Source organism: Pithys albifrons, chromosome 3 (assembly GCF_047495875.1).
Source record: "Pithys albifrons albifrons isolate INPA30051 chromosome 3, PitAlb_v1, whole genome shotgun sequence".
Classification (NCBI taxonomy): Eukaryota; Metazoa; Chordata; class Aves; order Passeriformes; family Thamnophilidae; genus Pithys; species Pithys albifrons.
This window is the reverse complement of record NC_092460.1, coordinates 37,028,195-37,052,578: the sequence shown is the minus strand read 5'-3', so window position 1 is coordinate 37,052,578 and position 24,384 is coordinate 37,028,195. Positions and strand designations below refer to the sequence as shown.

Below are 24,384 nucleotides of genomic sequence, written 5' to 3'. Positions count from 1 at the left end.
TTACTTTTCCATGCCTGCGTGGTCCTGGCACCTTGTGACACTTCTTTGCGCACCTTTTTCTCCATGAATATGTATATATGTCTTTAAGCCTGGCACATTTTTTCCAAGCAAAACAGAGCTAAGGGCTAGTATGCTGGAGGCATTTTGTGTTCTAAAGTAAGGAAATGCCAGCTGAACCATGCTAAATTTCAGAGTGATGAGACAGGAGATAAGCCTCTTTTTTTGTTGTTCAGCAATCCAGAGGCAGGTTCAGTTTGTGGGTCAGTTTATCAGTCAAGGCTTTAAAAGTTCCATCGTCTCCTCAGGGGTTGCAGTCCAAAGCCTTATCTACATAATTAATATTGATAATATGGATTTGGGGCTTGTGGACTAGTCTTGCAGTGTGCCATCCAGAAGGCTTAGATGCAGACATGATTTTGTGAAAATAGCATTCATTTTTCTGAGGCTAAAAAGATTTATGTCAGGGTTTTAATTAGGTGTACACTGGTCTCTTTGAGAGCACACATACACATATACTCACAGGCATCTTTGCAGGTATAAAGTGAAATTTTCTTCCTCTTTTCCATTATTTCCTAGAGTAAGTGAACAGATTTTATTCAGATTTCACTGTAGTGCAAGACAGAAAGCAATTTTAGCTGAAACTGGCTCATTAGAAAGTTCTGAGTATGCAAAAAGGACAGCAATAACTTTTGCTGCTGGTGATAGCCGCAGTAATTTATTTGCATAATACCATTTGTAGAGTCATTTTGGCTACAGCGGCTTAACTGTAATTGGGTACGTGACTATAAATCTCCAGGGAAATTAAAAACAAAAATAACTTAGTAAACAAATAATTAATATCTTGTAATCATGACTCAGCACAAATAGATTACTAGCTGAGTGAGCTGGGTCATCTAAGAAGTAAAACTATCACACAGAGTTAATGTGGTTCATTAGAAAATGAGATGATGTTGTCACTTACTGTTGCAAATCCTGCTCAAGGAAGCCAACAAAGTTCCTTTGTCTGAATTTCAGTCTGAAATTTGACAGTGCTGTATCACAGCTAAAGTCAGCATTTCTTAAAGAATAATTTTATAGAGCAAGACTCAATTAGGAAAAGAATGTCTACCTGTTCTTCTGTTATGGCATTTAACAAACAGGTAGGTACTGGTGGATCCTTGTTTGGGTTCTGTAGTGGTGCTCCAGAATCTCACTATGGCCTACAACTTTCCCAATAATCTATGGACATTTGTGAGTGATGTATTCTGAAGCAACAGTGAGAAGGCAGGGGAATCAAAAATCAAGTTATCCAACAACTTGAATCATCAGATATTATTTCCTGAAGGCTTAAGAGTTGTGAAAAAGTTTGGAAATGAATTTGCCTTTTCATTCTGTTTAGTTGCTTCATTCATTTTGTGCTCTGCAACTTATTTTAAAGTTGTCAAAGTGATGTTGTTATTTTCAGTATTTCAGCAGGGACATGTCAGAAGAAGTCCAAGCATCTTCAAGATCTTGGTGTCAATTTGAGTACAACTTTTTTCAAAAATCATATAGATCACATACCCTATGTTTGCATTGTCTGGTAGTATATGTTATTTCCAATTTTCTTTTATTTTGAATTTTAGGAATATTACAAGGCTTTTAATTTAAACATAAAAATTAAATATTGGAAGTGCTTTGTGCTGTCAAGGGAAGTATTTGAATTTTAACTGAAATATTATATGTGATATTATAATGTATCTTGAATTTTATACTTCATTCTTATCTCATTTATATTTACATAGATAATTTATGTGTCATAAGTCATTTATGTTTCATTCATATTTCATTGATAATAAATAATAATAGAAAGTGAAATACACTTTGAAAATTGGAAAAAACCCCATCTTTTAAAGTGACAATATTTGAGTCAACACCATGGTTTCTAATATATCCTCAAAACCTGTTTAATCAGAATAGACAAGTGTACACTTTCCAATGAAATATTTTGCCTTCATCACGTCAGAATTTTGTGATGGCCAAATTTCAGAGGTTTCAACTGAAGTAAGAAATGAGAGCTCAGTAAAATGAATGTGGGTACTAGATATATAAACGTTGTATTTCATAAGTCATACCTCACGCTGGTGGATTTTGTCCCTTTACAGAGAATAGCCAACTTGCTGCCTGCTTGGTATTACAATTTCCGGGTCACCATGGTGACTTGGGGGGACCCAGAGCTGAGCTGCTGTGATAGTTCCACCATCAGCTTCATAACAGGTAAGCAGCCAGCTGGAAAAACTTTGTGAATGCTCCTTGGTGGAGAAGCACTAAGAAAGTCTGACTTAGGTATCATGTTTCACCTACAGATAGTTGGAATTTAGGATATTTACTAGCTAAGTGGTTTTTGGTTTGGTTTAGGGCTTTTTTTGGTTTATAATTTTATTTTTAAGGAAGGCTCTGAAGACTGTTTTAATAAATATATATAAAATTTTCCTATGCCATGCAGTGCTTGATTACACTGTTCCAGTCCTCCAAGTGGCTGAATGCTTGGCTCCAGTGAGGGCCAGTGGTCCTGCTCATCTTTTACCACATCATATGCTTGACATATGAAGAAGGTACTAAATAAATAGGTAAACCTGAATTCTTAGGTTACCTACTATTATGAAACAGGCTTCCGTGTATTTTCTGGCAAATAATTGGTAGTCTGGATTCGTAGCTGCAGTAAATTGGTCTAACCACGTGGATTACCCTCTTCCAGCTGGGAACAGCCATGTATTTAACACACTCTGGCATCTCTTGTCAGTCTTCAGGTTTGAATCTTCAATATGTCCAACATATCAGCCATAGAGGGACTGGCATAAAAGAGATCCTGTTAGCAACTTGCCACATGTTCTTAGCAACCAGGCTAGTTAGGTCCAAGTTCCCCATTGAATCATTTTGCTTTTATGTGCCACTGTTTTGTTCACCTTGCAGAAGTATAGGTGATTGAAGGCAGTAAATATTTCAGATGCACCATGAGAGGAAATGAACTATGACTCACTCTGAATATGATCAAGTGACTGAATGACTGAAAATGAGTGAATGACTCTGAAAATCCTACAGATTTTCAATTTCTGGTGATCAAATTGTGAGAAAAATCAGGCTATAATGTCCCAACCATTTACTCTAAAGTAGACATTAGCCTAGTCTCAGATTTTCTGTTTGTGAGAGGCTAAAAGAATGTACCTGAGGAAGTAACTGAGTAAGACCTATTTGCAAGGATGTTTAATACAGTGCCTGTTCCTGACAGAGCCACAACAAAAAAAGATCAGTCGTAGCTCCCCTGAAGTCAACAGAAACGCTCCCAGGCTCAAACATCTGATCATAAGCTACACTGGCACTTTTCCAGTGTATCAGAAACTCATAACACCCACCATAGCCTTGTAGAGGGTCTCCAGGGGTATTCATTGTCCCTTGGCATTAATCAACTTTTCTGTAGCACTGTAAGGAAGCAATTTTCCAGCTGGTTGGTTGCTGTATGAGGGAAGAAGTGTCTTTTCCAACTGATTTGGGTACCAGGCTCAGCATTTTAGAGTGGAAATGTTCCAGCGGGACACTCACTTCTGTATTGTGTCACTGGAAAGCAGCAGCAGAAATGAGGGAGATTAAGGTTCTTCTAAAATATAAGCTGTCAACAGTATCAGTCTGAATCTCTGTATGATGACAGTAAAGACTGCTACTGTTGTTAAATGAAGAATGGATCAATTTCTAGCAGATGTAGACAAAATCAGAAATGGATGAATCTCTTAATGTCATCCATTTATGATTGACAAAACTTTTCTTAAAAAAGGGCACTGGTCATTAGTGAAAATATCCAACTTGAAAGTTGTATCAATAGTTAATTCATTATCAAAAGTTTACACCCTATATTTCTGATCTGAATTTTTCTAGTTTCAGTATCCAGTCTAAAATTCTTGTTGCACATTTACCTTATTGACTGAAGAGATATGAAGATTTTTTTCTTCTCACTATACAGAGTTTAGTTTTCACTTTTTTATGTTAATAAATTGCTTCCATTTAACTCTTCAGGTTCTCTCACTACAAGGTGTTTTCCCATGTTACTTCTTTTCCCTACTCTGCCTTTCTAATTATTACTGTCTTTACTAAAGTACATAAAAACTGAAAGTGTAATACCAGCCTGCTGAATACTCCCCTAGAGGCAAAATCAGCTCCCTATTCAAAGTTCTCCTGTTTGTGCAACTAGATGATTGCATTTGCAGTAACATCCCACTGGAGGTCTGTGTTGGTTTACTTCCACTCTGTGGCTTCTGGCAGAATTTATCATTTGGGAAGTATTGTCTACATGCCATTTTTCAGAAGACTCAACTTTGCACCTGGCACTTTGTAATACATTTTTTCTGAGCCTGACCAGCATAGAGGGAAATAATTTGAAACACAGCCCTATCCAAATCCTCCACTCCTCTACCAGTTGCCATGTTACTTGCATGGTTCATCAACACTGCTTTTTCAGAGTATTGATGAAAATGTTGAATAGCAATGAGCTAATAAAATCCTACTGTCCTAACAAAGAAAGCTGATTTGGTTAAATTACAAGTGCTTATCAAGAGGGTCACCACTTAATGTGAGCATTAAATACACTCCTATCCCCTGATTGCCTTATTACTTACAATCTTTTCAACTTTACCCAGGGACTGTTGTCGGGCTAACTTGTGAGAAAGTGGCATGTTGATTTGTCATGTCTGCAGGTTTGAAATATTTGTCTCCAGCAGGTGCTGCCTTTTCACTCTTTCAAGTTATCAAGGGACTACAGAGTTCTTATCACCCTCAGCCTCTTTCTTTCCAGAGAGGGAACAGATGGTTTGATGGAGCACTTGGTCTCTTTCTGCACAGGTTGCCAGGAATTAAAACAGATAACAAACCGCACCAAAAAGCCCTGAATTTTAAAATACTGGAGTGGAGGTTTCATAGTGTTTACAGTACACGATCTGTCAGTTCTTTTATATATAACTGGAGAGCTAACCTCTGCACCTGGACCATAAGCTTGAGTTTTAAAAACGAAGTAGAGGGATCATCTTGGAGTTTGAGAATGCACCTTGCAGAAAGCTCAGAGCAGACAAACCATGTCCCTAAAGCAGGATCCCACTGCTTGTGTGAAGTCTATAGTGAAGCTGGGGCCTTACTGAACTGCAGTATTTGGAATGAAAAGGCTGTTACAAGACACCAGATTACACACATAGCTCTCTCCCACAACAACGGGTCAGATGTCGCCAGCACCATGGGGGAGATTTGGGGGATCCAAGAGACTTGGATGTCCTGCAGCAGCAGTTGAATGCTGTTGTTTTAAATCAGGGAGAGATTGTGGTGCTGCCAGTGCTGCTGTGGTGACTGATGGATTTAAAGCAATCATAAGCAAGGGCTCTTTGGACCCCCAGCATTTTCTTTTTGCAATGAGAATGCTTTTATCTTTGGAGAAGCAAAAGGAGTGAGGAAGACAGACTGTTGGTGTTGGTGACTACCACCACATCTGCTGCCTGTAGCTGCTTTCAGCTGTCACTTTGGACCAGATCAGCAGTGGGATGTAATTTCCTACAGCCTCTCTGTGCTACTCAGCTCCCAGTGCAACATGGTGTTAGGGGAGTTGTTCACATAAGCCCTGGCCCTTGATCTCATTTGACATGTGTTGGACATTCATTGTAAGACACTAAAGCAAACATTTGTTTGAACATTACAAAGGAAAGCATGTTATCAATAATAAGGTACAGAAGGATGTTAAAAGTTAAAAAAGTTAAAAGAAACATTGCTTTAAATAAATCGAGCTGTTTCCTCTCAACAGCATAAAAGGGCATCTTCGTTATGAAATTGGGAGAATGTCCTTACTAAACATTTCTAAATGGCTCTAAATTGTCTGTGCGTTGCATTTGCTGCCTTCCTCAGTGATTACTTCAGTAAACCTGTTCACTAATTAATATCTCAATGCCAGAGTCATAGGAGCCTTCGTGAAAGCAGCAGTGACATCTTGTGGCCCCTTCAAACGGACCTGAGCTCCGATGCCCTATGGCACCCGCAGCTGTGCTGGCACCCAGGGACCTGGGGGTGGGGAGGAAGCTGCATCTGACCTGCCTTTGCACAAACACACTGGTCTCAATGGGGCTTGTGCAGGGGAAGACCAATCAGTCCATACTATTTTCCCTATGTTTCTTCCTAAGAATCTGCCAAGCACAGAGGTTCATACGTTTCCCTGTTTTATCCAGGTTATCCCACTACTATCACTTTGAGAGGGGGTTGAGATCTTTACCCATCGCTGACTTTCACTTCTGGGTTTCCACTCAGTATTAACTTCACTCCTCACTGAAGACCTACAATTTCTAATTAGGCAATTAAGGTGAACTGACCAGCTATGCTCCCTCTGCAGTAAATGGAGACACACCTCCAGGAGGTAATTCTCGTCTTAAAATACCTATGTTAGGAGTAGGTGAGTTGTTCTGGAGCTTGCTATGTTTCTTCTACATCCCACATATGGGTAATGCTGGTGACCAGCAGTCCCTCAAACAGGGCAAGCAAACAGCACAGCAGCTGACATGGCAGTTTGCACAGAAGGGCATGCAGGAAGGGTGCTGAAGTCCTGCCAAATCAACCACCTGCCAGAAAGTCACAGCCTCTCTAAAGCTTTGCACCCACCATGGCTGGTGCAGCTGCCCAGACGGAGCTCTGGTGGGAACACACTGTCACCCAGGTGCCAGCTGCAGAAAGTGCCCTGCTTTTGGGCCAGTACTAGTGCCAGAAGTGAGCAACCCCATTGGAGGTGTGCCCAGGTGGAAAACTCCTCTGCTCAGTGACAGAGTTCCATGGAAAGGATTCTGTAAGCTACTGGGAGGAGTCTCTCAGTTGCCAGCCCTTGTTCTTATGGGGGACTTCAACTAACGAGATGTCAGCTGGAAATACAGCAAAGCATGGAAGTATGTGGAGTGTCTTACTTCCTGACACAGCTGGTGAGAGATGTAACTAGGGGAGGTGGTTGAGTCACAATCCTTGTAGGTATTTGAAAGACATGTGGATGTGTTGCTTAGGGACCTGGTTTAGTGATGGACATGGCACTGCTGGGTTAATGATTGGACTCAAAGTTCTTTTCCACCCTAAATCATTGTATGGTTCTTGGGTTGCATGGGGAGCCAAGGACTTGCTGTCAGCTGCAGCACAAAACAAGCCATCAAATAGCCTGTGGTGGGGCAGTCTGAGCTGTGCAGCACAGAGGACAGTACTGGGCAGAAGCTGAGTGTGTGGAGAAAGAGGATGGACAAGAGCTGTTTCACTTTATACCTAATAATGTATGTAGCTACCACATGCCTGTAAGATTGGACATTTGGTGCTCAGATGGCTGTCGGCTGTGGCTGCCCTCTGTGGTGGTGGGACTTTCACCTTGGGAACAAAGGTGATCATAACTTTCATGCAAGAAGTTTTTCTTTGTAAAACTGCAGGGTTTTGACTTTTCCTCCTAGAAAGATGTGAGCTCAGTGAAAAGATGTTCGGGTTTGGGTTTTTTTGCCCATGGAAAAGCTATCACAATTATTCAGTGTAACAATTCATTATTTCTTTTCAGTGCAATAACAGTGAAGTAACATGTGAGGCTTTTAACTTGATTTTGGATTCCATTTATAAATGTTGACTCAAAAAATTATTTGTATCAACCAGTAGCTTCATGATATTTTTTATAAACTGAAAGATTGCAAAAAGAAGTGTATTTTAGTCTGATTATCCCCCAAGTTAAATGGTGGTTTTTGTATCTTTCAGGAAGAGCTCAGATACATTAGCTTTTACTAATACTTTTCTGCTAACTTTGTGATACTCTCTTCACAACAGTACCATTTGAAGAAGGATTCAGAGTTTATTACTAGATTTGGTAATCAACTGTGTTAGACTCTGTCTGTAACACACTTGCCTCCTTCCTTCAGCACCAGTGGCACCTGAGATTACCTCCACAGAATATTACAACCACCTTCTGTATGTCACCTGGACCTATGGAGGAGATGGTACTGACCTTTCTCATTCCAGGATGCTGCATTGGATGGTCATTGCAGAAGGAAAGAAAAAAATCAAGAAGAGTGTGAGTGGGGATATGTTACTCATTTCTCTGGGCTTGCTGCTTTTGTTGTTGTTGTTGTTGTGGGGTTTTGTTTCCTTGACTTGGTTAGACTTGTTTTCCTGAGTTGATAACTTTGTATTACAAAGTTTCAGCAAGTTTAAAGTTCCACAGTATTACCGCATGCTTCCAAAGACTTGAGATCTTGAAATAGCCAGGGGACAAAATATTTCTATGGTGATCCAGTGCTAGTCTTGGTAATCTAGATAAATTCAAAACAGCTTACAAACTTCTGAGCTGCAGACAGTAAAACAGAGTAATTTTTTTAGTGAACAGATACGATCTTTTCAAATTTTATGTATTAATAACCAGAGTAAATTACTGGCTGAGTTTTTTAAGTTCATTCAAGCCATGTACGATAACTTCCCATTTTCTGACTTTAGTAAAAAGCAATCAGTATAAATTATGTGGTTTTCATTGTACATGTTTGAATACAAGTTTCACTAACTGATGGAATGAGAATTTCACCCAGAATGTGTGCACTGCTTAGAAAACTTGTGAGATGTTTTGATGTGTTCTTGATATATTCTCCTTAACACTTTGAAAAATCACTTAGAAAAAGAAATCTAGGGACTCCAATTATGGATGAAAGTCATGGTGCTGCAGGGTAGTGAGATACAGGTTTAAGCTAAAGTGAAAGAGCAGGCCCTAGACATGCAGTGAGAAGTGTTTGCTGCAGTGGTGGAGTACAGCAGAGCAGGAATGTGTACAGCCAGCAGTGAAGCTCCACAGAGCCTGTGGCCTGTGACTGTCTTCCATGTCACTATTGACCTTTCAATAGCTGACAGGACGAAAGTATCTGGTCTTTTTCAAAGGGAAGTTTTCCCATCTACTGAAAACTGAGCAGATGCTGAATTGAAAGTGTTTTTTCAGCAGAAGTGCAAATCCATCAGCAACTTTTGATTTATATGGAGTAACCTAGCTTTCATTGGATTCCTTATGGCTGCAAGAGTGTATCCATCTGGAGCTTGTTCCAGCATGAATCTAATTACATGATTAGTAGAAATGATGACGTTTCTTAACAGCAAGAACTTTCACTATTTGGATCTTTGTTTCAAACAAGAAAGAAAACTCTATATTTTACTTTTTCCTACAAATAAAATATTCTAGCAATTGAATTCTAAAATATTTGTGCAATGATATCCCTCTCTACTCTTCACTCTAAAAGTCATGATCTCTGTAAGGTTATTCTTCCAGTAAAAATCTGATTTCTCTGCAATTTAACTGTACGGGTAGAGGTGAATTAGTTAGTTAGTTATGGTGGTCAGAAGAGGCCAATACAGGTTCAGGCAGCAGCAGGAACAGAAGGCTTTGAACTTAGAACAAAGTGCTTAAAGCTTTATTTTTAGTTACAGCTTCACTTTTTATCTACTCCTGTATACAGCGTGTCATCACACTATTGGCTAGTCAGTTCTCTAAGCATACATGGAAACATTTTACTGGCTACAAGGTCTGTCACATTCTCTAGGTGATTCCTTCCTCCTTAAGGGTGCACTCCAAACTGCTTTTCTTTCAAGGATACACCTTGAACTCATTAAGATAAATTCCCTCATCAGTTACTTCAGACATCAGAGGATCCAAAGACTCACTGTCACTTAGCTTTATTGACTAGGAAAATTGTATATTAAATTAATCTAAAATAAACATCTAATATGAAATCAAATTAAAAATAAAATTGAACTTGTAATTTTACATTAAACACAAATGTTACAAATAGAGGGTATCTACAATACAGTATATCTTCAAATAAAGTAAAAGCTTTAGGGATGTCTTTAGAAATTTTTGTCTTTATATTCTTTTCAAGACAAGGAAACCCAGACAGTATTCTTTAGGAAAATCCTTCAATAACTTATTTATAGCTAACATTTATGGTCCTGCTCATATGAGTACACACTTGCAGGCATCAGGGTGTACTTGTTCTCCTAAGCTCTGTTAGTCACTTTCAGAAATTGTTTCCTTTAAAAGTCATACTATATTGTAATCTCATAATATGATTTACTGAGGTTGTTAAGATTATTTTTATGGTTGTTTTTCTTGTGGGATTATTGAAATAAATAGGTAACACTGTCACAGACAATGCTGACTTTGTCTTCCTACTACTTGCATATTTCTGAAGATGCTGCAGGTGTTCATCAGTTTTTAGGGAACTGATGAAAATTATGTGCAGTGTCCTATTAGTCTTTATTCAGAACTGTCAGTTTCTCTTGGAACTGAAAACTTCAGCTTGAAAATTAAGTGACTGTGAAAACCAGCACAAGATTCCTGAACATGCCCTTTGTAGATAGTCTACAAGTGCTCAAAAACCAGTCTGTTCTGAGTTCTCCATCCTTCTCCATGACCCTGGAGAAATGAGGAGCCTACCTCTAAAACAACAGGAAGAAGTTACTCACAATCTTTTGAAGCTTAGCCCAGTTTTGGGTCATACCTTATTTCAAACATGCAGATGAATGAAGTCAAGCTCAGAGATCTATTGTCAAGTCAACAGGTCTCCAAGCAGGTTTTAGACATGCCCAGTTGGATTTAATTTTCAGATTTGTAGGCTATATAAAGGCTTTGCCTGCATGTTGGTTGTATGCTCTTCTTAGAGGTATCTGACCTGATTTAAATTGCTCTAAAATTGCAAGGTACCCAAGTCCCTGGCTTTTGAGCATTTTAGCATTTTGCAGAACTTGAAAAATCTAGATGCAAGATTGGTGTGTGTGGTGTGATGGAAATTTTCTTTCTTCCTAAAATTTTTATACAGAAAATGTTGTCTAAGATTGTCTTGTTTTTGCATTGTGCTATTCAGCCAAGCATTGATGTTTTCATAGTTGTTGTCAGTGGGAACTGGTTCATGTAGCAAGTCTAGAGTATGCAGAAGACATGTGCTGTAATGCACAGAACTTTCTTTGTGGTGTATTAAGTGCCCAGATTAATTTTGCATCATATTTAAGTTGGTGTGTCTTGATTATTTAGGTAACACGCAATGTGATGACTGCAGTGTTGAGCTTGCCCCCGGGGGACATTTACAACCTTTCAGTGATTGCTTGTACTGAAAGAGGGAGCAATACTTCCCTGCCCCAGCTTGTGAAATTAGGTAAGAAATGCTTGTTTGTAAATTAGAAACTCATTCCTTCTCTTGTTTGACTGCAGAAGTAACTCTGTCAGCAGATGCAGCATCTTCTTTATTTCAGTTATGTACCTGTGACCCAATTTCTTTTGCTAAGCTTTAATTTTCACCTTACTGTGAATATTATCTCATTCCTATACGTGAAACTACTCTCCTAAAATAGTTTTGCTCAAGAGGAGCAAGAGTGTCCAAATTTGACTGTAAGTGGAAGTAGGAGAGTGGAAATCACTTAGTGCCTCTCTTAAGAGAACAACTTCATAGTTGCTTCCCTAAGGTTTTGAACACATGCAAGTTTTGAGAATAGCAACTCAGGATTCACATACCAATTTTTCACTAAAAAGCAGAACCTTCCTCGTTTCTGGGAATCCTATTTCTGGGCCTGCACTCCTGGCAGATACCACCTGGTCTGTTTTCCTGTCTCCCCTTCTCTCTCTCTGGTCATCTGCATAGTCTTCCAACACCAAAAACATACCCTTAAATACAAATCAATGACAATACTCTCGATAAAAACAGTCAGATTTGTGGTTGTGGAACCCACCTTCGTTCTGAAACAAATAAAGAAACAAAAGAAGACTTGAGAACTTGGTTCTTAAGGTAAGACTTTAAAGTATAACTTTCTGCCTAACATCTTCCTTTACCTGGGAGGAAGGCTGGACACTGCACCATTGTACCTTAAGAAATTTCACTTGTCTTTTGAATGTACAAAGAATTGAGCCCTAGGTACCTAAAATCATGAAATTTCCAAATGTGCCAAACTGCTTTGACAGGCCTTAACTCCACTGTGAAGGTGGGTAAAGACAAGTTTGTAATTTCAAACTAGATTATCTTCTCTACATTAATAATAAAACTTTTGTGAGTCACAGTGAAGGAAGTTAATTTAAAGGACTCTATAAATTCTAACTGCATTAGAGGTCTTGAAGCAAACATTGTCCATTCATGTTTCACAAAACTCTTAGTCAAATCTCTTAAAGAGTGCTGGGGCAAGCAGTGCAGTCACAACAATCCATGTCTTTTTACCAAAGGCAATATTTGAAAGATGTAGACAAGTTCCATGAATCTTCTCTTCCCAGTGCAAGTCCTGTCCCCTGTTTTCTCCGTGCCTCATTTCTGTGCACAGTTACATGTATTTGTTCCTATGGCTGAGTGGGTGGGTGGGTGACAGTGAGTACCCTGCTACCATTGTCCGAGTGTTCTAGGGGGGTATTTCAAAATGCCAGTTAGCTGTATCCTACAGTCAGATCCACAAGTATTATTCATTTTGTGTTATTCAGGTGTTTTATTCATGTTCATTAATCACCTTGTAGCATAGTTATATCCTCCTTTCCTTATGGAGAGGCATTGTTATTGAACTGGGATGGGTATTTTCCCTTTCATAGACAAGAAAGAGAAGACGGAATGAATTCTTTTTTGATAAATGGCTTCTAGACTTCTAGGTGTGGGGTTTTTTTGTGGGGTTGAGTTTTGGGGTTTTTCCTTTATGATGTTTGAACTTTGAATAGACAATACTAAGGGTGTTATACCAGAGGTTTTCCTTCTCTCTGTTTCTGAGGGGAGCAGTGGGAATTGTAAATAGCTGTAGTGGAAACTGACTCTAAGTGATAGATGACTCGGCACTTGGCAGTCACTTAAGCATTCCTGCCAAATGTTCTCCCCTCCATGATGTTTGCTTCATCCTGGCAACTTTCCACTTGCAGAAAAATCAAGCCATTTGCTGGAGGCAAAAGGAGGATTTGCTTGGGATGATGCCCAAATGCAAACATAGTATTTATCTGAGGCCAGTTTTTTACCTGGAGTGAGGGATGGAATGTGTTTCCGAATCCAAGAGCAGATATATGGATGTAATTATGGGAGAGGGGCGCTTTCCTATGTAGTCCTGGGTCAATATATACACTGCAATCCCTGTGACACGTCAATGTGCCTCAGTTCCTCAAAATTATATGCCAATATAATTTTGGCAGCCTCCAACACAGATCTGATTGTTTCAGGATCAAATACATCTCCAAAATGTCAGTAACTACTTGAACAAGTCCTTTGTGCCTTTGTGCGTGGTGGATCTTACACATCACATCCAGGTTCCTTTGACACCATGTTACAGAATGAGAATAAGAAACTGTTTGTGAAGGGTGAAAATAAAACCAGAATGTTCTTGTGCATTGCTCATTGTATGCAGTCTGTTAGAATCCTGGAATCAGTTCATTGATTGAGAATTACAGTTTTAATTAAACATCCATAATTAGGAAATCTGAAAACTGGGGAGAACAGCTCAGAAATGTACAACCAAACTTTGCAGTCTCTGAAAGCAAGCTAGAAGAGCCCAGGATGCCCAAGGTCCTTAAATGTTAGCCTGGGGCAAAAGTAGAAGAAAAAACAAGACTGCAAGTGTTTTTTTTAAACTGGTAATTGACTAAATATTTCCTCTGCAACAATTAAATGAACCTACACAGTCTTTGCTTGTGGAAAGCGGCTTCTTTATCATCTCCTGGAGCAGGCCTTGAGAAGAAAAGCTTTCTCAGACCAAATGTGTTGCTAACAGGTGGACAATCATCTTCTCTGAGAGAGTTTCTGCTAACATTGTTCTATTAATGGAATCCACTGATCATCTTCAAACAAGGGCTTTGCTGAAAAGGGAAGTGAAGTAATTATCCATCTGTCCAAATAGAGAACAGTTTAAATAGAGAAGAAAAACCAACACACATCATCTTCCCATTTTACAGTGGTAGTCTGTCATTGTGAGAGGTTTTACATTGCCAGACTTTATCTGAAGGAAATGAAAGATAGAAGGGCATCAGGCATTGCTTTCATTTCTTTCATTTTTCTCAGTTGTCTGGAAACTTACAGATAAGCTTAATATAAGGATATTTTTTTTCCTCTTAATCAGAGCCAGCCCCTCCAAAATCACTATTTGCTGTCAACAAGACTCAGACCTCCGTGACTCTGCTGTGGATGGAAGAAGGAGTGGCTGATTTTTTTGAAGTCTACTGCCAGCAGGCTGGACATGGTCAGGAAACAAAAGTCCAGGTATGTAAGTTTCTCTTCTTTGGTTTGTGCTCTTCATCTCTGAAACTGAGACAGGGTCCTTCAGCTTTCTGGTTGGGCTTCTGCTACTTGGCATGTGCTTGTAAAGCCCAATGATATCATATACCAGATGTGGAAAGGTGGTTCAGAATTAAAGCTTTGAAAGCTAAACTAATAAAGCATTTCAAATACTAAAATATTTTGTTATTTTTCAATATTAAGATTGGCTTCTATCTTACTGGTGACATTATAATGAGTTGGACAGAAATTATGGACAGTGCACCCAACAGTGTCAAACTCATGAAAATGGTTCTAAAATACTACTATGCAAAACCTAAAGGACCACAAAAGTAAGGGAATGTCAATTAGCAAGAAGGGCAAAATGGTCATGTAGCTTGATAAGGAATGGGGACAACAGATATATTTAGATGCCATGACATCTTTCATGCATGCAGCATCTACTTATTTTTTACATACTTTATTTCTGGTTTTGAGATCTGTTAAGTAGTCCCAGTTAAGTTTAGTAGTAGCTTTATTGCAATTCAGGGAGTACCTTTATGCTGCAAATGTGGCTACTCCTCATTCAGGAGGATGTATTTTCTCCAAGGAGGGTATTTTCAAGATCCACTTTTTCAGAAAAGCGATATGAATCTCCTTTTCTCTCTGTCCAGTTAGGTACCTGTGCTCAGAGACCACCTGAATATAGGAGTGTTTAAGATGAAAATGCTGTTCTGTGAAAAATAGAGAGCAGCAGTAGTTGTAATTGCTTGTCATTCAGTGCAATATATGAGGTTTACTTTGTTTAGCTGATGGTATAGTGGATCGCTGTGATTATGTGCCATGAAACATCATTGTCTCATGTGGACTGCCACACATAATGGAGAATCATTCAGAAAAATAACCTACTTAAACCACTGATTATCACACAAGAGACTTGCACACTCTTTAATGCTATGGAATACCAATCTGAATTATATAATACTCTTTCTAAATAAAAAAGGGACAATTATTAAAGGGGAAAAATATTTAAATGTAATTTAATCTTTTGGATAGTTGAGATTCCACATCTAGGTTCCTGCTTTTTTACTTTTTATAGTTAAAGTTCATGAAGTCGTCATCACTTATCACTTAGCAGAGACTCAAAATAGCAGTGAGGTAAGGAAGGTACCACAGGATTTGCAACTTTAGTACAAAGCAAATCTGGATTGAGAACATCAGGAAAAGTGCTCCATTTGGCAGATGCTTTAGTGGGCGTCACATTCGTTGACGTGAACATCTGACACTGGGTAATGCACAGGAATTGTCAGCTCACTTCTCATTAGATTCATCAGTCTCTTTTCTGTCTCTATGAAGAAAACAGGAAGGGCTCCTTTTTTGAGTTCCAAAAAGGGATGCTTTCCAATTAGACTGGTGAAAATTCTGTGTGATTTTCTGTGCTATTTACATGGACATTTTTGTCCCTTTCCTCCATCTTTAAATCAGCAAAATGAAAAGCAACAGATTTCTGGGTCTGAATGTCTTGGATTTTGGTTGACTAATTTAAATTTCCCAGAGGGGAAAACGGAAAACATCCAACCAAGTCCAATTGCCAAAGTGTCACCCCTCCTTTCACCTCAGTCTTCTCCCTTTCAGAATTGTACTACAGCAGGACCCCTTGCAAGCCTAGAATTAGGCCAGGACTGAAAACATTTTCAAAATATGCTATGTAAAGAGTTTCTACTAGCTAGAAAAACTGAAGTGTAGAATCTCTGATCACTTTTACTGCCAAAAGGCTTTTCTTTAGCTTTGTTTTTCACCTTACCCACTCAAAGGTCTCACAGGTCTTCACATCCGGAGGAACTGCCCCAGAGGCAGAGATGACATGCATTCATATGAGAGTGGAGAGGTTGTGACTGTCTTGGCTGTGTTTTGAATAAAAATAACTTTGTTTTCCTCGTGCTTGTATAGCTTAGTAACCAGAGCTCATAAGCTCTACCCACCTCCAGGGTTGTCCTGGAGGTCACAGCACTTTCCCCCACCAGGCATATGCCTGACCAACCTGCTGTGAGGCACCTGTCCTCCCCTCCCCAAAAGGCTCTGGGGTCCCTGAGTTGCTCTGGGCTGTTCTTGCTGCTGTTTTCAGCCTGTTCCTCTCCCCTTTTCTGCCAGACTACCTGCCTATTTTCAAGGGTAGGTTCTGATTATCTTCCCTAGGTTTCAAGGTGCTGATTTGTTTCACCCGGTCTGACTTTACCTAGTCAAATATATGGAACACTGACTTGTGCTCTCAATTTTATGGGAGAGACAAACTTTTGTGTATTCGTCCCCACGTCTGCAGGAACCTGTCACCGTCTCTTCACACGTTGTGACCATTTCCAGCCTAACCCCTGCCACTTCCTACAACTGCAGCGTGACCACCTTCAGCCACAATAGCCCCAGCATCCCCACTTTCATTGTGGTTTCCACCATGGGTAAGCAGCACTTCCCTGCTTTTTTTTCTTCCTCATCCAGCTACATCTGTTTTCCATTGCTTGCTAAAGCTGCATTTTGTAATGTTGGTCCCAGGGGTTGTTTGTATCATTGAAAGGCTGCCAGATGTGGATGGGATGGGGAAGCAGCTTTAAAAAGCCCTTAGAAAAGTCTCCACATGGAGTTTGACTTGGAAAAATATAAACTTGAGGCTAAATTATGTACTGGGTTTTAGAAATCAGGGACCTAGTTTGTGGTGTCAATACTGAACATCAGGTAATGTTTGATGACATTTATGGAGAAAAATGTTTTCTCAGACAAGCCCAAACAAGACCAAAATCACATTCATAAGCTGTTAAGGCTTTCTGCATTTAGCAAAGAAGTGAGAGAGAAGGGCCACTGCAGGATGTTGAGCAGACACAGCCAAAAGGCTCCTGATGGAGGATCTGTGGGCATGTCATGAAGATTGGCTCTATACTGACTCTGAAACAAAAATAATGATGTTGAACTGCTCAAAACACTGGACCTTTCTGTAAAATCTCCCCTTCACAATGATCAGTGTCATCTCTGCTTAGTTAGGGAGTTGCATAGCTTTAGTCACTTGTCCCATACATCATACACCACTCCATGCTGGAGTTCAGTGTCTGATATTTAGCTTAAAATTCTCCGTGTTTTTAATCTAAAAAATGCTTCTTTAGAAACTGTGAATGTAAAGTTTTTCTGCACACCTAAAGTAGAGAGAGTGTAAAATATAATGAGCAGAACAGGCTATCTGGTCTCATAGTAGTACAGTTGATAACCATATAATACAGAACAAAAATAAATCAAGGTTTTGTTATTGAAAGCTGATTTCAGTTCTTATTTAAACTGAATATTTTCTTTAAATTTATCTTCCAGAATAATTAATCAATTTCAACCCAGTATATGACAGAGCCTAAACCTATTATTTTACTTCTGAGTCAGAAAAAGTATTGATTATTGCTGAAGAAAAAGTGAGTTGAAATGTTCCAGACATAGATGGTGATGGATATCTGTATTTCATATAACTGTCACCATTTTCTCTTGCGTTATAAATGTCAGTTAGGAAGGGAAGAAAAAAAATAAATCAGAACATGCCAAAGTTTAACAAAAATGCGAGAGTGAAGTCATTTCCCCAAAGAAACTTTCTAAGTTTATCTCTTATAGTAGATTTTTCTCTCTGCAACACTCCAGACTGAGATCAGTTAAAAAAAAGTAGCACTATCAAAATACAGTGGAAAACAAAACAAAGCTGTCAATTCTTCTGAATTAAATAACTGAGAGTCATTTTTTTGCATGTACAGTCACTGAGATGAATCCCAATGTAGTGGTAATCTCTGTGTTAGCCATCCTGAGTATCCTTCTGATTGGACTGCTGCTGGTAACTCTTGTTGTACTCAGAAGAAAACATCTACAAATGGCCAGGTAAGTCCAAATTTAGGTTAATTACAAAAAAAAAATCAGACAACAACAAACACATCATGACAATAGTTTCAATTAAGAATGTGCTACTCAAGATGCTTGTCAACAGGATACCTTAAAATAATTGTCTTATTGCTGTTTAGGAGTAGCATATCTTTTCCCTCTATCTGCTTTCTTTCTTGACCTCAGTTATAAGTCTCAACCTTTGTTTCATTTTGAGGTTTGCAAGATTGAGTCTATAAGAAGTGCAGTCACATTACAAAAGGGTTGTTTCAGAAACGTAAACAATAATTAGGATTTGAGGCAACTGGACATGAGTGGGACATCAGGATGCTGCACAAATTTTTGGTATGGTTTGGAACATGAGATTTTCCATATCAACAGATAACATAGTTTGTTCATCTGGTCCAGGGTGCTGCATTCTGGAAATTATGTAAGGCCTGAGCCATGGAAGCCAAACCCCTGGGACACGGGAGGATGAGCCCAGGGTCCTGAGAGTCTCTCTCTGGAGCATTTGCTGATCTGCCCCCAAATGAGAAGCGGAGCATGGGAAAGGCCATATTGGCTCACCTACACCTTGTGTTTCTATGCAGTCAGGATGCAGCCAACTATACACTGAGAGACATTAGTCCAGCAGGATCTCATGTTCTGCTGTTCAGCTATATCATTAATGATACCATTTTGTTCTGTCACACAAGCAAAAGGAAAAAATTATTTTATCAGAGTAACTCTTTTTTGACAGAATTTTCAGTTATATGCAGCAATCACTTTACCTGACTACTGAAATTCAATTTCCCTTTTTTAGATGACCTTATCTGTAACAGTTCACTTTAGTGTGGGTTATGTTATGGCCTATGTGAACTGTGGCAATTTCTTCAAATCCTAGATATGTGTTTTAGCTCCTGATTTTGGAAGTGTCATGTAGTCTTCATCCTTTTATATTCTATGTAATATATTTTACTTAACTGTGTCAAGAAAGGAAATTATTCCATGTAAAAAAACTTAGAAAAATCTTGCACTTAACTACCTAGTAGGTACTGCATTTTATGTATCTAATCTATTTATTCCATGCAACAGATGACCATATCACACCTGTTTTGCAGGTTATCTCTTTCAGAAGAAAAACATTATGTGATTCGTTCCTATTACATGTAACTGGCTCCGTGAAAATCTGAGCTAAATTAATTCTCTTTCCTATTTAATTACTGTGCAGGCAACCCTCAGATTTTCTTCTTCTCTTCATCACTGCTTCTAGCCACAGAAGATAAACACCCCAGAAGGAATTTTTTTAAAAAAACAAATCAAATAAGAAGCTGCAAGAAATTGTTTGCTTAAATCAAGGAATCAAAACCAGTCAAGTTTATAATTTTTAGCTGAAAAAGTGGATGTATGATAAATTCCCTGAAATGTTATTCAGGAATTGTTTTTTCTTTTCCTCACAGTTTTTTTCTGAATTACCATGATCCTATGGAAAGGACATAATTAAACATCTCCTTAGAGTGGGAACAGTAAATATTTGGTATAGAAAGGTAAAAATTTAGCATCTATACTCAGGCCAGAAACTAGGGCTAGTGCCAGACTATGGCAAGCACAAATCTGGACAGAAGAAGAGGTCTATTTGAGAAATTTGTTAACAATTTCTCCCTTGTTTCACTTCACTCTTTATAAACATTTTTAGATAATTTGATCTCAGGTGGTGCTGAACATTTATTGATTTCAGACCACTGTGTTAAGGGATTTCAGTCCTGTTTATTACAGATTATCTCAGACCTAGCCACAGATGTGAGTGTTTAGCACTTTTCTGCAACTTCAAGAGTTCTCTGTTAAATCAACGTAATTGCAAGGATTGTAAATCCAAAAATGGTAACTTAATGGTCTTCCTGACACAGGGAATGTGGAGCTGGAACTTTTGTGAATTTTGCATCTTTAGAGAGAGATGGAAAGCTTCCCTATAACTGGTGAGTATTTGAAGCAAAGCTTATGTTTTCTCCTATCTCTGGTTTTTGGCAAATATTATCTACAATTTTAAAGTCCTTATTTTTTAAGTCATTGATGTCCCTCTTTAGGATTAAATCACTATATTTGCTAATTTAGTAATTTATTCCTTGAATGTATTTTATTTCTTGAATGATGACTGAAGACATGCATTCTATCACCTGCTATTTTTAGTAGAGAATTATGTGTATACGTGTCAGCTAAGTTGCATAGACGTGTTTTGGGAGGATATTTTTTTCCTTTCTCTTACAGACACATTTCCTAAAATAACAGAACTGTAGAAGATTGATCTAGAAATCCATTAGCACTTCCATATATTTAAATCCAGGAGTAAGCTTGCCCATAGGTGGCTAATTAGCAACTGTCTTCATACAGTGACATTAATTAATATTTCCTTACATTGCAAGACAAGGACAAGCCAAATCAACGATATACTGTAACTTAATGTTCAGTGCAGTTGGGGAAAAAAAAAATCCTAAATATACTCTTACTAGTCTAGAAAAACACCTGCAAGGGTTGCAGACACTGAGTATGGACCCTAAACCATCACTGATACCATCAGCTGATGAGAAGTATTTGAACAAAGGAAGTCTGTAGGATTAGTTTTTATAGCAGTAAAAGGCTTTGAGAACTACCTGACTGGCACCAGCATGGCCATTTCCATTTCTATTTTGCGAATCAAATGAGCAGGGATGATAAACTCAAGGTTTACTGTTTTGTTACTAGAAATCTCTGCAAAAGCCTCTTCTCGTTCAAGGCAAGTCCAAACACAGGTATTTAAAAGCATACCATCAGCTCCATTCCAATATGTAAGAAGGAAAAAATACATGCCTTGGTTTTACAGCCATGGTCAGCTTTGTTGACAGCTAAAAAGCTGGAAAGAAGACTTGGTGTGCAGGGAACTGCTTCCATGATCTCATAGGACACAGTCTGCCAGCAAGGACAGGATTAAATGAATTGACACTGCACTACAACAAGCCTTTTGCTAATAAGCATGCAAACTGAACTAACAAGCCCTGCGAATCTTCTCAATATCTCACTGTGCTGTTAATTAACTGGATGTTAAACAAGCTTCCCTTGCTTGGTTTAGCTTTAATAGCAGCCAGCTGTATGCCATACAAACGAGGCCATCTTTCAGCTTCTTTTGCTTGGACTGTATTAATGGCAAAGAAGGCAGAAGATCAAACACTCACAGTAATTAAATAGCCAAGCCTGAATGAAATTATTAAACTGGCAACAGATGTATTAAAACCATAAAAGGTTGGAGTATTTTTCTAGGGGAAAGCAATTAATTAATAAGCTTTGATGTGAAAATGAAGGTTCTTGTTGCTTTATTTGGTATATGTGTATGTACGTGTGTGTATATATGTATGTGTATATACGCATACATGTACACACACATAGATTATGTTATAAAAATATAAAATGGGGAAAAAATTCCTGCTTAATATCTCCACAATTTTTTGTAACTGATGGCAGTGGGCCCTAATGTTATGGTCCTTATTTCTCTGAGAGTTGTTTTGTGTGCGTCTGTTGTCTAATGTCAAGACCAGATTCACCATCCATCCAGGCAACCAAATGGAAATTATGGCACCAAAGACAGGTAGAAGGATTAAGAACCCTAATTTTTTTGGGATCATTCCAGAAAATCTAGTAAGGGGGGTATGGCCGTATCCACTGATTCCTAAGGGAAGCTCAGGTCAGCAGAGTTTTCAGGATTTAAGCAATCTCTGCATCCCTTTCTTTTACTTAAGTAACATTGGTCAATACACCTGAGCAGTATGTGAGATACTACATAATTGCATGAAAGCAATTTTGTATTTATTGGGCAGTTACACATTTTTCATATGTTGAATTAAATCAATTGATTTAGATATCGGAGCTCCTCATCTGTGAACAATATTAAGTAGGTTTGCAAGCACATTAGCCTGAGATTTGATAAAGTGGAGAAAAATTTTCCTGACGATTTGATGATGAAAGAAGCCTAGGCCTAAATAATTCCTTTTGCCTCTGTAGGCAGAGGAAGTAAAAAGTTTTCCAAAGGGAAGAGGAGTATTCCAGCAAAATCATCACATCTCTCTTCTGAGCCTAATGGAAACCTCATCGTGGCACCAGAGATCTGTTTATGGACAGCCATATTTCATCCTTATTTCAGTCCCACAGAAACTCAAACAACTGATGAGCCCTAAGGCCTGATGATGCAGTTGCTATGGCATATGATTAACAAGAAAGAGCTCTTGCTTCTGGCTGACCCACACAATTCCTACCAATGCCTGGGGAAACTGCTGCCCATTTTCTTTACAGCAGCAAAACCCATTAAAGCGTAACTTGGAGTTTTCAATGTGTGGGCAAAAGTTTCCTTCACTGGTTGGAAGATTAAGATTAGAGATTATTACATTTGACAAGACTTGTTTGTCAGGGTAAAACAGTATCTACTGACTTTCTAAGAGCCAAGAGTACTGAACAAGGAAATTTCACTTTGTGGTTCCTCTTTAGAATTGCTGCAGGAGGATGAAATTGCTTTTTAAGATGGGAGATTTTCTGAAGGTGAAAAAACACACTGAGAGTGTATTTGGAAAAAAACCCAAAACCAAAACCAAAAAAACAAACCAAACAAACCAAAAAACGAAACCAAATATCCTTCCACTAGAGCAATGTTTGTTTACTGGGTTAATGCATAGCAAAATCTAGTAAACAGTTCACAAATACAGAAGTTTAGTGTGCTCATATTTCCTTTAGCCACAATTAAATATGATAAGAATAGTTATTAATAGAAACCAGAGTTAGAAAAACTCTTCTAACACTGTCTAGCTGAAAACCTAAGGGATAATTTAAAGCACTGCAAAATGTTAAATGGATGCTTTCAGAAATCTGACTCAATAGAAGGTATTAAGAAATATTGGAAGCATCTGAATTTATCTCTGTTACAGATCTTCTGATATCCACAGGCTCACTTGCAGGAAAAAAACATGGGAGATTATCAAAGCTATATATGGTAAAAACAAGCCATGTCAGTCCTGAAGTATCTCAAAACATCAGAAAATAGTACTACCTATGTAATAGCTATAAACCTGTCAAGGATATTTTCATACCCATTTTACTCAAAATTTGGAATAACAGGTCTGAATCAATACTATAAAACACATTTATTTTGATCATACAGAATTTTGTGCTGTATAGCTGAAAATCCTGCAGAAGGTGTCAAGATGAAGAGTAAAAATTCTAGGCATGCTAATAATATTCTTATGAAGTAAGTAAGAAGAAGGATATATGGGATTAGCTGATTTTTAAAATAGAATTTGCTGATCTCCTAATCTTTGTTTGTCTTACTAACTCTCCTCACTTTTTCATCTTTATGTATGTTATTTATTAATGCTCACAGGCGTAGAAGTGTATTTGCTTTCCTAACTCTGCTACCCTCATGCCTTTGGACTGATTATCTTTTGGCATTTTATATTAATCCTTGGTAAGTGATTTATTTGTTTTTCCATATGCAATGTGTAAACAATGTTAATTTCTATTACATGATAAATGTGGGATACCTTTTTTTCAAATGGGTTGAAGTTTTTGAAAATATAATTTTCTTGTACTAGAACACGAATTGGAGAGGATGTGGGTATCAAAGTATTTGCTACCCTGCTTCATCTGGTTTATCCGTTTATGCTCCAACCCATTTTGGTTTTAAAAAGCTAATCTTGTGGTGGTCATCACATTCATCTCATTGCTGTCTTCGCAATTTTTGCCACTTCATTGTAAGTTCTGGCTTGTTCTGTCCCAGTTATTCACCTGTTCATTGCCTGGCACTGACTTCTGCTGCTGCTGTTCTATTACTGAAATGGCTTGATCATGCTCCACCTGTTTTGGTGTGTGATGTCAAATATCTTTAGTTTTTTTAAAGGTGTGGTTATGTTCTCCTGACATAGTATAAGTTTTGCTTTTGGAAAAAACCAGTTCACTGAGAACTGATACAGCTAGAAGTTCCAAACTGAAAGAACTGGATCACTGTGTGCACATTTCATTGTGTTTGTGTGTATATTTAATACTTTAGCCTGTAAATAATTTATAAACACTTAGCAAACAACTCATTATTTTTTTGAAAATACATAACAAAGCCATGGGTGTATTTAAAACCCAGAACTGTTTTACAAACTGTTTAACAAATAACTATAATTCACTATGATCCAAAAGTGCCTAATTTATATAAACATAATTTCCTGATGGTCTTGAGTCCAAGCTATAGTGATTTTCAAAAAATGTGGTACTGAAGTTAAGAATTTTTTTT

The 24,384-nt window shown here is 38.2% G+C and overlaps 1 protein-coding gene across 4 annotated transcripts in view; it reads left to right on the top strand.

Annotated features, from left to right (window-relative positions):
• PTPRO (protein tyrosine phosphatase receptor type O) overlaps positions 1 to 24,384 on the top strand; it is a 163,116-nt gene that overhangs the window by 116,468 nt on the left and 22,264 nt on the right. For 3 of the 4 annotated variants that reach the window (XM_071551389.1, XM_071551390.1, XM_071551392.1), the window contains 8 exons: positions 2,124 to 2,235; positions 7,908 to 8,059; positions 11,051 to 11,171; positions 14,083 to 14,222; positions 16,537 to 16,669; positions 17,990 to 18,110; positions 19,997 to 20,065; positions 23,485 to 23,568. In XM_071551389.1, coding sequence (XP_071407490.1) covers positions 2,124 to 2,235; positions 7,908 to 8,059; positions 11,051 to 11,171; positions 14,083 to 14,222; positions 16,537 to 16,669; positions 17,990 to 18,110; positions 19,997 to 20,065; positions 23,485 to 23,568 — 932 coding nt within the window. The remainder of the gene's footprint in view (positions 1 to 2,123; positions 2,236 to 7,907; positions 8,060 to 11,050; positions 11,172 to 14,082; positions 14,223 to 16,536; positions 16,670 to 17,989; positions 18,111 to 19,996; positions 20,066 to 23,484; positions 23,569 to 24,384) is intronic. The other variant, XM_071551391.1, reaches the window with a different exon arrangement.